Genomic DNA, 14,021 nt, shown 5'->3' on the forward strand with positions numbered 1-14,021 from the left:
TGGGACTGTGTTTATAAGGGCCAATATCCTGATATCTTTACCCCTGGGTGAATGGGACTGTGTTTATAAGGGCCTATATCCTGATATCTTTACCCCTGGGTGAATGGGACTGTGTTTATAAGGGCCTATATCCTGATATCTTTACCCCTGGGTGAATGGGACTGTGTTTATAAGGGCCTATATCCTGATATCTTTACCCCTGGGTGAATGGGACTGTGTGTTTATAAGGGCCTATATCCTGATATCTTTACCCCTGGGTGAATGGGACTGTGTGTTTATAAGGGCCAATATGCTGATATCTTTACCCCTGGGTGAATGGGACTGTGTTTATAAGGGCCAATATCCTGATATCTTTACCCCTGGGTGAATGGGACTGTGTTTATAAGGGCCTATATCCTGATATCTTTACCCCTGGGTGAATGGGACTGTGTTTATAAGGGCCTATATCCTGATATCTTTACCCCTGGGTGAATGGGACTGTGTTTATAAGGGCCTATATCCTGATATCTTTACCCCTGGGTGAATGGGACTGTGTTTATAAGGGCCAATATCCTGATATCTTTACCCCTGGGTGAATGGGACTGTGTTTATAAGGGCCAATATCCTGATATCTTTACCCCTGGGTGAATGGGACTGTGTTTATAAGGGCCAATATCCTGATATCTTTACCCCTGGGTGAATGGGACTGTGTTTATAAGGGCCAATATCCTGATATCTTTACCCCTGGGTGAATGGGACTGTGTTTATAAGGGCCAATATCCTGATATCTTTACCCCTGGGTGAATGGGAGTGTGTGTTTATAAGGGCCAATATCCTGATATCTTTACCCCTGGGTGAATGGGAGTGTGTGTTTATAAGGGCCAATATCCTGATATCTTTACCCCTGGGTGAATGGGACTGTGTTTATAAGGGCCAATATCCTGATATCTTTACCCCTGGGTGAATGAGACTGTGTTTATAAGGGCCAATATCCTGATATCTTTACCCCTGGGTGAATGGGAGTGTGTGTTTATAAGGGCCAATATCCTGATATCTTTACCCCTGGGTGAATGGGAGTGTGTGTTTATAAGGGCCAATATCCTGATATCTTTACCCCTGGGTGAATGGGAGTGTGTGTTTATAAGGGCCTATATCCTGATATCTTTACCCCTGGGTGAATGGGACTGTGTTTATAAGGGTCTACTGTATATCCTGATATCTTTACCCCTGGGTGAATGGGAGTGTGTGTTTATAAGGGCCTATATCCTGATATCTTTACCCCTGGGTGAATGGGACTGTGTTTATAAGGGCCAATATCCTGATATCTTTACCCTTGGGTGAATGGGACTGTGTTTATAAGGGCCTATATCCTGATATCTTTACCCCTGGGTGAATGGGACTGTGTTTATAAGGGCCTATATCCTGATATCTTTACCCCTGGGTGAATGGGACTGTGTGTTTATAAGGGCCTATATCCTGATATCTTTACCCCTGGGTGAATGGGACTGTGTTTATAAGGGCCTATATCCTGATATCTTTACCCCTGGGTGAATGGGACTGTGTTTATAAGGGCCTATATCCTGATATCTTTACCCCTGGGTGAATGGGACTGTGTTTATAAGGGCCTATATCCTGATATCTTTACCCCTGGGTGAATGGGACTGTGTGTTTATAAGGGCCTATATCCTGATATCTTTACCCCTGGGTGAATGGGACTGTGTTTATAAGGGCCTATATCCTGATATCTTTACCCCTGGGTGAATGGGACTGTGTTTATAAGGGCCAATATCCTGATATCTTTACCCCTGGGTGAATGGGACTGTGTTTATAAGGGCCAATATCCTGATATCTTTACCCCTGGGTGAATGGGACTGTGTGTTTATAAGGGCCAATATCCTGATATCTTTACCCCTGGGTGAATGGGAGTGTGTGTTTATAAGGGCCTATATCCTGATATCTTTACCCCTGGGTGAATGGGACTGTGTTTATAAGGGCCTATATCCTGATATCTTTACCCCTGGGTGAATGGGACTGTGTTTATAAGGGCCTATATCCTGATATCTTTACCCCTGGGTGAATGGGACTGTGTTTATAAGGGCCAATATCCTGATATCTTTACCCCTGGGTGAATGGGACTGTGTTTATAAGGGCCTATATCCTGATATCTTTACCCCTGGGTGAATGGGACTGTGTTTATAAGGGCCTATATCCTGATATCTTTACCCCTGGGTGAATGGGACTGTGTGTTTATAAGGGCCTATATCCTGATATCTTTACCCCTGGGTGAATGGGACTGTGTTTATAAGGGCCTATATCCTGATATCTTTACCCCTGGGTGAATGGGACTGTGTTTATAAGGGCCAATATCCTGATATCTTTACCCCTGGGTGAATGGGACTGTGTTTATAAGGGCCAATATCCTGATATCTTTACCCCTGGGTGAATGGGACTGTGTGTTTATAAGGGCCAATATCCTGATATCTTTACCCCTGGGTGAATGGGAGTGTGTGTTTATAAGGGCCTATATCCTGATATCTTTACCCCTGGGTGAATGGGACTGTGTTTATAAGGGCCTATATCCTGATATCTTTACCCCTGGGTGAATGGGACTGTGTTTATAAGGGCCTATATCCTGATATCTTTACCCCTGGGTGAATGGGACTGTGTGTTTATAAAGGCCTATATCCTGATATCTTTACCCCTGGGTGAATGGGACTGTGTTTATAAGGGCCTATATCCTGATATCTTTACCCCTGGGTGAATGGGACTGTGTTTATAAGGGCCTATATCCTGATATCTTTACCCCTGGGTGAATGGGACTGTGTTTATAAGGGCCTATATCCTGATATCTTTACCCCTGGGTGAATGGGTGTGTGTGTTTATAAGGGTCTACTGTATATCCTGATATCTTTACCCCTGGGTGAATGGGACTGTGTGTTTATAAGGGCCAATATCCTGATATCTTTACCCCTGGGTGAATGGGACTGTGTGTTTATAAGGGCCTATATCCTGATATCTTTACCCCTGGGTGAATGGGACTGTGTGTTTATAAAGGCCTATATCCTGATATCTTTACCCCTGGGTGAATGGGACTGTGTTTATAAGGGCCAATATCCTGATATCTTTACCCCTGGGTGAATGGGACTGTGTGTTTATAAAGGCCAATATCCTGATATCTTTACCCCTGGGTGAATGGGACTGTGTTTATAAGGGCCTATATCCTGATATCTTTACCCCTGGGTGAATGGGACTGTGTGTTTATAAGGGCCTATATCCTGATATCTTTACCCCTGGGTGAATGGGACTGTGTTTATAAGGGCCAATATCCTGATATCTTTACCCCTGGGTGAATGGGACTGTGTTTATAAGGGCCTATATCCTGATATCTTTACCCCTGGGTGAATGGGACTGTGTTTATAAAGGCCAATATCCTGATATCTTTACCCCTGGGTGAATGGGACTGTGTGTTTATAAGGGCCAATATGCTGCTGCTTAGCCCTGCAACCATGACAACTGGCATCCTGTCTAAAGAGCCAGCTAAGCTAGGGGGGTTTGGCAGGCAGGGCAGGACCAAGGACCCAACCACAGACAGAGACACTTTAGTCCACTTCCACAGCTGTCTGCTCTGGAAGCCCCTGTAATATTGCTGCACTTCCAGCCAACATGAATTGGATTCTCTCTCTATCCAGTGATGGGGCAAACATGACAAAGATAAGACATTGGGGTATCTCTCAATCAATATGTCAACGATCAATTTATCACTAATTTGACCTTACTTCGTTGTCTGTTGCCCCTCTTCCGGATTTGATTGGTTTCGATTGAAATCTTAGGACGTCCTTGTCAGCCTGGAATGGTATTTTAAAAGGGTTTACTGACTAAGAGATAACACTGTAATATGCCGGGTATAAACATGCCCTTCACGGTGCTAAGTGTGGGTGTTTCAGTGGGTTGGCTTGGTTAAGGGTGAAACATTCCCGTGCATTGATAAATTGGGCCCCTGTGTTAAAACAACCGAATGCAGGAGCCCAGCAGAACCAACCAAAGGGAGTTTCCATAGCGACCGATTGTATGAGAGTAAATACATGGCACTTTAGCGGAAAGAGGGAGAAGTAGTGGAACACACAAAAGACAACATCACTTGAAGGAGATTATTAGACTCTTGGGAAAGATTTGAGTTTGATATCTGGTTTAGGAATAGGCTAGTTGTTTTTGTTTTGCTTCAACAATATTGGTTTGAATGACGAAAGAAAGTCTCCATACACCAGTACGCTTTTCTCACAGGGGCAACTGGACATGTTTGTGCAATAAAAATATAAGCCTACAGGAAAAATATATAGTGCCTCATATTTGAAAACATGAAACAGGACACATTTTGCATAACACTTTGAAGAGGTTTGTATAAGCAAACACTAAGATACATTTCATTTCAGTGGCTCAATATAGTTCTGAAGAATATACACTGAGTGGACAAACCATTAGGAACACATTCCCCCTTTTCCCCCTCAGAACAGCCTCAATTCGTTGGGGCATGGACTACAAGGTGTCAAGCGTTTCATAGGGATGCTGGCCCATGTTGACTCAAATGATTCCCACAGTTGTGTCAAAGTTGGCTGGATGTCCTTCGGGTGGTGGACCATTCTACACACAGGAAACTGTTGAGTGTGAAAACCCCAGCAGCATTGTAGTTCTTTATACACTCAAACCGGTGCGCCTGGCACCTACTACCATACCCCGTTCAAAGGCACTTACAACCTTTGTCTTGCGCATTCACCCTCTGAATGGCACACATACACAATCCATGTCTCAATTGTCTCAAGGCTTAAAAATCCTTCTTTAACCTGTCTCCTCCCCTTCATCTACACATATTGAAGTGGATTTAACAAGTGGCATCAATAAGGGATCATAGCTTTCACCTGGTCAATGTATGTCATGGAAAGAGCAAGTGTTCTTAATGTTTTGTACAGTCAGTGTAATTCAGAGGATGTGGGCAATAATAAATCAAATCATATTTTATTTGTCAAATACACGCGTTTAGCATATGTAATTGCGGGTGTAGCGAAATGCTTGGGCTTCTAGCTCCGACAGTGCAGTAATATCTAACTAGTAATATCTAACAATTTCACAACATATAGCCAATACACACAAAACTAGTAAGGAATGGAATTTAAGAATATATACATATGGACAAGCAATGACAGAGTGGCATGGACTAAGATACAGTATAATATTATAGAATAGAATGCAGTATATACATGAGATGAGTAGTGCAAGATATGTAAACATTATTAAAGTGACTAGTGTTCCATTTCTTAAAGTGGCCAGTGATTTCAATAGGCAGCAGCAGCCTCTGATGTGCTAGTGATGGCTATTTAACAGTCTGATGGCCTTGAGATAGAAGCTGTTTTTCATTCTCTCGGTCCCAGCTTTGATGCACCTGTACTGACCTCGCCTTCAGGATGATAGCGGGGTGAACAGGCAGTGGCTCGGGTGGTTCGTGTCCTTTTTGGCCTTCCTGTGACATTGGGTGTTCTATTTGTCTTGGAGGGCGTGTAGTTTGCCCCTGGTAATGCGTTCGGCAGACCGCATCACCCTCTGGAGAGCCCTGCAGTTGTGGGCGGTGCAGTTGCCATACCAGGCGGTGATACAGCCCAACAGGATGCTCTCAATTGTACATCTGTAAAAGTTTGAGGGTTTTAGGTGTCAAGCCAAATTTCTTCAGCATCCTGAGGTTGAAGAGCCTCTGTTGTGCCTTCTTCGCCACACTGTCTGCGTGGGTGGACCATTTCAGTTTGTCAGTGATGTATACGCCAAGGAACTTGAAGCTTTCCACCCTCTCCACTGCGGGTCCCGTCGATGTGGATAGGGGGGTGCACCCTCTGCTGTTTCCTGAAGTCCACGATCATCTCCTTTGTTGACGTTGAGTGAGAGGTTATTTTCCTGGCACCACACTCCCAGAGCCCTCACCTCCTCCCTGTAGGCTGTCTCATCATTGTTGGTAATCAAGCCTACTACTGTTGTGTCGTCTGCAAACTTGATGATTGAGTTGGAGGCGTGCTTGGCCACGCAGTCATGGATTAACAGGGAGTACAGGAAGGGGCTGAGCACGCACCCTTGTGGGGCCCCAGTGTTGACGATCAGCGAAGTGGAGGTGTTGTTTCCTACCTTCACCACCTGGGGGCGGCCCATCAGGAAGTCCAGGACCCAGTTGCACAGGACAGGGTTCAGACCCAGGGCCTCGAGCCTAATGATGAGCTTGGAGGGTACTATGGTGTTGAAGGCTGAGCTATAGTCAATAAACAGCATTCTTACATTGGTATTCCTCTTGTCCAGATGGGATAGGGCAGTGTGCACTGTGATGGCGATTGCATCGTCTGTGGATCTATTGGGGCGGTAAGCAAATTGAAGTGGGTCTAGGGTGACAGGTAAGGTAGAGGTGATCCTTGACTAGTCTCTCAAAGCACTTCATGATGACAGAGGTGAGTGCTACGGGCAATAGTCATTTAGTTCAGTTACCTTTGCTTTCTTGGGTACAGGAACAATGGTGGCCATCTTGAAGCATGTGGGGACAGCAGACTGGGAAAGGGAGAGATTGAATATGTCCGTAAACACACCAGCCAGCTGGTCTGCGCATGCTCTGAGGACGCGGCTAGGGATGCCGGGGGTTAACATGCTTAAATGTCTTACTCACGTCGGAGAAGGAGAGGCCACAGTCCTTGGTAGTGGGCCTCGTCAGAGGCACTGTGTTATCCTCAAAGTGGGTGAAAAAGGTGTTTAGCTTGTCTGGAAGCGAGATGTCGGTGTCGGTGCTGGTTTTTTCTCTCTCGCAAATATATATATATATATATATATATATATATATATATATATATATATATATATATATATATATATATATACACACACACACACACAGTGAGAGAAAAGAAGTATTTGATCCCCTGCTGATTTTGTACATTTGCCCACTGACAAAGAAATGATCAGTCTATAATTTTAATGGTAAGTTTATTTGAACAGTGAGAGACAGAATAACAACTAAAAAATCCAGAAAAACACATGTCAGAAATGTTATTAATTGATTTGCATTTTAATGAGGGAAATAAGTATTTCACACCCTCTCATTCAGAAAGATTTCTGGCTCCCAGGTGTCTTTTATACAGGTAACGAGCAGAGATTAGGAGCACACTCTTAAAGGGAGTGCTCCTAATCTCAGCTTGTTACCTGTATAAAAGACACCTGTTCACAGAAGCAATCAATCAATCAGATTCCAAACTCTCCACCATGGCCAAGACCAAAGAGCTCTCCAAGGATGTCAGGGACAAGATTGTAGACCTACACAAGGCTGGAATGGGCTACAAGACCATCGCCAAGCAGCTTGGTGAGAAGGTGACAACAGTTGGTGCGATTATTCGCAAATGGAAGAAACACAAAAGAACTGTCAATACCCCTCGGACGGTACATGGCCCCGCCCATCGTCCCTTTGATGCGGTGAAGTTGTCCTGTCCCCTTAGCAGAAAAACACCCCCAAAGCATAATGTTTCCACCTCCATGTTTGACGGTGGGGATGGTGTTCTTGGGGTCATAGCCAGCATTCCTCCTCCTCCAAATACGGCGATTTTGGTCTCATCTGACCACAACACTTTCACCCAGTTCTCCTCTGAACCATTCAGATGTTCATTTGCAAACTTCAGACGGCCCTGTATATGTGCTTTCTTGAGCAGGGGGACCTTGCGGGCGCTGCAGGATTTCAGTCCTTCACGGCGTAGTGTGTTACCAATTGTTTTCTTGGTGACTGGTCCCAGCTGCCTTGAGATCATTGACAAGATCCTCCCGTGTAGTTCTGGGCTGATTCCTCACCGTTTTAATGATATTATATAATATGCAATAACTGGATTTTTTTGTTGTTATTCTGTCTCTCACTGTTCAAATAAACCTACCATTAAAATTATAGACTGATCATTTCTTTGTCAGTGGGCAAACGTACAAATACTTTTTTCCCCCTCACTGCACACACACACACACATATATATACACATACATACATACACACACCACCGTTCAAAAGTTAGGGGTCACTTAGAAATGTCTTTGTTTTCGAAAGAAAAGCAATTTCTGTGGTCCTCTGTAGCTCAGCTGGTAAAGCACGGCGCTTGTAACGCCAGGGTAGTGGGTTCGATCCCCGGGACCACCCATACACAAAAATGTATGCACGCATGACTGTAAGTCGCTTTGGATAAAAGCGTCTGCTAAATGGCATATTATTATTATATTATTATTATATTATTATAATTTTTCTGTCCATTACAATAACATCAAATTGATCAGAAATACAGTGTAGACATTGTTAATGTTGTAAATGGCTATTGTAGCTTGAAACGGCTGATTTTTAATGGAATATCTATATAGGCGTACAGAGGCCCATTATCAACAACCATCAGTCCTGTGTTCCAATGGCACGTTGTGTTTGCTAATCCAAGTTTATCATTTTAAAAAGGCTAATTGATCATTAGAAAACCCTTTTGCAATTTTGTTAGCACAGCTGAAAACTGTTGTGTTGATTAAAGAAGCAATAAAACTGGCCTTCTTGTGACTTGTTGAGTATCTGGAGCATCAGCAATTTTGGGTTCGATTACAGGCTCAAAATGGCCAGAAACAAATAACTTTCTTCTGAAACTCATCAGTCTATTCTTGTTCTGAGAAATGAAGGCTATTGAATGCGAGAAATTGCCAAGAAACGGAAGATTTTGTACAACGCTGTGTACTACTCCCTTCACAGAACAGCGTAAACTGGCGTTAACTAGAATAGAAAGAGGAGTGGGAGGCCCCGGTGCACAACTGAGCAAGAGGACAAATACATTAGAGTGTCTAGTTTGAGAAACAGATGCCTCACAGGTCCTCAACTGGCAGCTTCATTAAATAGTACCCGCAAAACACCAGTCTCAATGTCAACAGTGAAGAGGTGACTCTGGGATGCTGTCCTTCTAGGCAGAGTTGCAAAGAAAAAGCCATAATTATAATTATTCGATCATACAAGTTTTTCCTACCCTTACAGCCACATTATGTCGTCAGGATTAACACATCAATACAACGTCATTATAGCAGCAAGGGGTCTTTCTAGACAGTACTTCAATAAACCTCAAGACATCAGAGGCTTGAAAAGGTATCCGTTTTCCTTTACTACTGTCACTTCCAAACTGAATCAGTCGGTCTGTTCCCATGTCTTTATCCAAGGGGCCACACACGCAGTGTTCCCATGTCTTTATCCAAGGGGCCACACACGCAGTGTTCCCATGTCTTTATCCAAGGGGCCACACACGCAGTGTTCCCATGTCTTTATCCAAGGGGCCACACACACACACACACACACACACGCAGTGTTCCCATGTCTTTATCCAAGGGGCCACACACGCAGTGTTCCCATGTCTTTATCCAAGGGGCCACACACGCAGTGTTCCCATGTCTTTATCCAAGGGGCCACACACACACACACACACACGCAGTGTTCCCATGTCTTTATCCAAGGGGCCACACACGCAGTGTTCCCATGTCTTTATCCAAGGGGCCACACACGCAGTGTTCCCATGTCTTTATCCAAGGTGCCACACACGCAGTGTTCCTATGTCTTTATCCAAGGGGCCACACACAGTGTTCCCATGTCTCTCTCTCTCCCACTACTCTCTCCTCTTCCATCCTATCATCTCTTCCCTCTGCTCAATCCTTCTCCCTCCAATCTCCTGATTCTGCCTCCTCAACCCTCCTCTCCTCCCTTTCTGCATCCTTTGACTCCCTGTGTCCCCTATCCTCCCGGCCGGCTCGGTCCTCCCCTCCCCACTTTCTACCACTCTAAATTCCAAGCATCTGCCTCTAACCCTAGGAAGCTCTTTGCCACATTCTCCTCACTGCTGAATCCCCCCCCCTCCCCCCTCCTCCCTCTCTGTGGATGACTTTGTCAACCACTTTGAAAAGAAGGTTGACGACATCCGATCCTCGTTTGTTAAGTCTAATGACACTGCTGGTCCTGCTCACACTGCCCTATCCTATGCTTTGACTTATTTCTCCCCTCTCTCTCCAGATAAAATCTTGCGACTAGTGACTGCAGGCCGCCCAACAACCTGCCCGCTTGACCCCATCCCCTCCTCTCTTCTCCAGACCATCTCCGGTGACCTTCTCCCCTACCTCACCTCGCTGATCAACTCATCCTTGACCGCTGGCCATGTCCCTTCCGTCTTCAAGAGAGCGAGAGTTGCACCCCTTCTCAAAAAACCAACACTCGATCCCACTGATGTCAACAACTACAGACCAGTATCCCTTCTTTCTTTTCTTTCCAAAACTATTGAGCGTGCCGTCTTTAGCCAACTCTCTCAGAATGACCTTCTTGATCCAAACCAGTCAGGTTTCAGGACTGGTCATTCAACTGAGACTGCTCTTCTCTGTGTCACGGAGGCTCTCCGCACTGCTAAAGCTAACTCTCTCTCCTCTGCTCTTGTCCTTCTAGACCTGTCTGCTGCCTTTGATACAGTGAACCATCAGATCCTCCTCTCCACCCTCTCCGAGCTGGGCATCTCCGGCGCGGCTCACTCCTGGATTGCGTCCTACCTGACCGGTCGCTCCTACCAAGTGGCGTGGCGAGAAGCTGTCTCCGCACCACGTGCTCTCACCACTGGTGTCCCCCAGGGCTCAGTTCTAGGCCCTCTCCTTTTCTCCCTATACACCAAGTCACTTGGCTCTGTCATATCCTCACATGGCCTCTCCTATCATTGCTACGCTGACGATACACAACTAATCTTCTCCTTTCCCCCTTCTGATAACCAGGTGGCGAATCGCATCTCTGCATGTCTGGCCGACATATCAGTATGGATGACGGATCACCACCTCAAGCTGAACCCTGGCAAGACGGAGCTGCTCTTCCTCCCGGGGAAGGACTGCCCGTTCCATGATCTCGCCATCACGGTTGACAACTCCGTTGTGTCCTCCTCCCAGAGTGCGAAGAGCCTTGGCGTGACCCTGGACAACACCCTGTCGTTCTCCGCTAACATCAAGGCGGTGACCCGATCCTGCAGGTTCATGCTCTACAACATTCGGAGAGTACGACCCTGCCTTACACAGGAAGCGGCACAGGTCCTAATCCAGGCACTTGTCATCTCCTGTCTGGATTACTGCAACTCGCTGTTGGCTGGGCTCCCTGCCTGTGCCATTAAACCCCTACAACTCATCCAGAATGCCGCAGCCCGTCTGGTGTTCAACCTTCCCAAGTTCTCTCACGTCACCCCCCTCCTCCGCACACTCCACTGGCTTCCAGTTGAAGCTCGCATCCGTTACAAGACCATGGTGCTTGCCTATGGAGCAGTGAGGGGAACGGCACCTCCGTACCTTCAGGCTCTGATCAGTCCCTACACCCAGGCGAGGGCATTGCGTTCATCCACCTCTGGCCTGCTGGCTCCCCTTCCTCTGCGGAAGCATAGTTCCCGCTCAGCCCAGTCAAAGCTGTTCGCTGCTCTGGCACCCCAATGGTGGAACAAGCTCCCTCACGACGCCAGGACAGCGGAGTCACTCACCACCTTCCGGAGACATTTGAAACCCCACCTCTTTAAGGAACACCTGGGATAGGATAAAGTAATCCTTCTACCCCCCCCAAAAAAAAAAAGTATAATTGTAAAGTGGTTATCCCACTGGCTATAGGGTGAATGCACCAATTTGTAGTCGCTCTGAATAAGAGCGTCTGCTAAATGACGTAAATGTGCCCTTGAGCAAGGCACTTAACCCTAATTGCTCCTGTAAGTCGCTCTGGATAAGAGCGTCTGCTAAATGACTAAAATGTAAATGTAAATGTTTATCCAAGGGGCCACACACACAGTGTTCCTATGTCTTTATCCAAGGGGCCACACACGCAGTGTTCCCATGTCTTTATCCAAGGGGCCACACACACACGCAGTGTTCCCATGTCTTTATCTAAGGGGCCACACACACACGCAGTGTTCCCATGTCTTTATCTAAGGGGCCACACACGCAGTGTTCCCATGTCTTTATCCAAGGGGCCACACACGCAGTGTTCCCATGTCTTTATCCAAGGGGCCACACACACACGCAGTGTTCCCATGTCTTTATCTAAGGGGCCACACACACACGCAGTGTTCCCATGTCTTTATCCAAGGGGGCACACACACACACACAGTGTTCCCATGTCTTTATCCAAGGGGCCACACACACACACAGTGTTCCCATGTCTTTATCCAAGGGGCCACACACAGTGTTCCCATGTCTTTATCCAAGGGGCCACACACGCAGTGTTCCCATGTCTTTATCAAAGGGGCCACACGCAGTGTTCCCATGTCTTTATCTAAGGGGCCACACACGCAGTGTTCCCATGTCTTTATCAAAGGGGCCACACGCAGTGTTCCCATGTCTTTATCCAAGGGGCAACACACACACACAGTGTTCCCATGTCTTTATCCAAGGGGCCACACACGCAGTGTTCCTATGTCTTTATCCAAGGGACCACACACGCAGTGTTCCCATGTCTTTATCCAAGGGGCCACACACGCAGTGTTCCTATGTCTTTATCCAAGGGACCACACACGCAGTGTTCCTATGTCTTTATCCAAGGGGCCACACACACGCAGTGTTCCCATGTCTTTATCCAAGGGGCCACACACACCGTGTTCCTATGTCTTTATCCAAGGGGCCACACACACACACACCGTGTTCCCATGTCTTTATGAGGGAGTGTCCATATATCCACCATAGTGTAAGCACTAAAAAGTCTATGGTCTATACCCTCAGCGGAGAATGAACAACAAACTGCCATCCTTCAAAACTTTTAAATCGTTGTTTTTGCTTTAAAGATGTGTGTAGTCTAAGTTACACATCATTTGATATGTTTATTTCTACAAAGGATGATCTCACCATGATACATTTGAAGCAGTAGGGCTTCTATATTTTCAGTGTTGTCAAGTACAGCTCCAAGCTTCCAAACGTTCTCCCGTTTCCCCTCGGACTCCACCACTGCCATTACAGACTGAGCAAGAATCTTTGTCTGTTTGGGGTGTCCTCAGGCACAGAACAGCCATATCATTAATACCAGAGCTGGACAGGTACATTAGGATGCCTGTCTGTCGGAAAAAGACTGACTGTTTGATCTATTATCTGTGGAAATCCTAACAACTATAACTTCTAACTGACCTCAGAGTCATTCTGGTGTTGCCTGTAGAGAAATACTGCATTTCTGGGTTGTGTTCATTTGGCTCCAGATAAAGGAAACGGACTGAAACAGCAGTCTTCTAGGACTTGTCTGAAACGATTTGCGTTGCAAAAAGTTAAGACAAATATTATTTTATGAATCCTTTTTTATTAATTTGTGAAAAAAAAAAGAGAAAAGGATAGCATGGGAAAAAGACTAGTCATCACACTGGGGGTGTGGTCTACCACAAGGATGAACCCCATTGGGCAGTGGAAGAGTGGGCAGGACACACATCCAGATCATCATTTCTTATTATTCGGTTTGATCCATAGAGACCCATTCTGGCTAAATGTATTTAGTCCTAACATGGCAACCCTGCTGGTTCCATTGAGTCTCAACATGGCAACGCGGCTAGATCCAGAGACACCTCACCTGGCAACCAGGCTGGATCCATCGAGACCCAACATGGCAACCGGTGCATACCCATTTCTCCTCTTCATCCTCCTCCTCTTCTTCACAGGAACATTCAGGCAGGGAACTGAGCTGCCACTCCAGTTCATTCTTTTATTTATACATCACGGGAGAGGGGGGGTGTATAGGGGAGGTTGGGGGGAGGGTGTATAGGGGAGGTTGGGGGGAGGGTGTATAGTGGAGAGTGAACAGGGGTGTGAGTTAGTGTTTGCTCTTCTTTGATTTCTTGTGGGACCGGTGCGGAGAACGTGATTTTGACCGTGACTTCTTAGCGGATTTCTTGGGTGTTCTGGAGCGTGACCTCCTGGAACGTTTGGGTGTGCGGGATAATGAGGGAGATCTGGGGAGAAAACACACACAGGAGAGTTAGGAGGAGAACTGGAGACCCAAGCTGTAA

General features: G+C 46.1%; 1 protein-coding gene across 4 annotated transcripts in view; it reads right to left on the bottom strand.

Annotated features, from left to right (window-relative positions):
- Positions 1 to 13,308: 13,308 nt before the first annotated feature.
- Positions 13,309 to 14,021, bottom strand: part of LOC311123170 (U2 snRNP-associated SURP motif-containing protein-like) — a 42,780-nt gene continuing 42,067 nt past the window's right edge. For all 4 annotated transcript variants that reach the window (XM_084197436.1, XM_084197435.1, XM_084197434.1 and 1 more), the window contains one exon: positions 13,309 to 13,964. In XM_084197436.1, the coding sequence (XP_084053562.1) occupies positions 13,826 to 13,964 (139 nt within the window). In that variant the 3' untranslated portion in view covers positions 13,309 to 13,825. The remainder of the gene's footprint in view (positions 13,965 to 14,021) is intronic.

This window comes from Coregonus lavaretus (assembly GCF_964263955.1).
Source record: "Coregonus lavaretus genome assembly, contig: HAP1_SCAFFOLD_187, whole genome shotgun sequence".
NCBI classification, from domain to species: Eukaryota; Metazoa; Chordata; class Actinopteri; order Salmoniformes; family Salmonidae; genus Coregonus; species Coregonus lavaretus.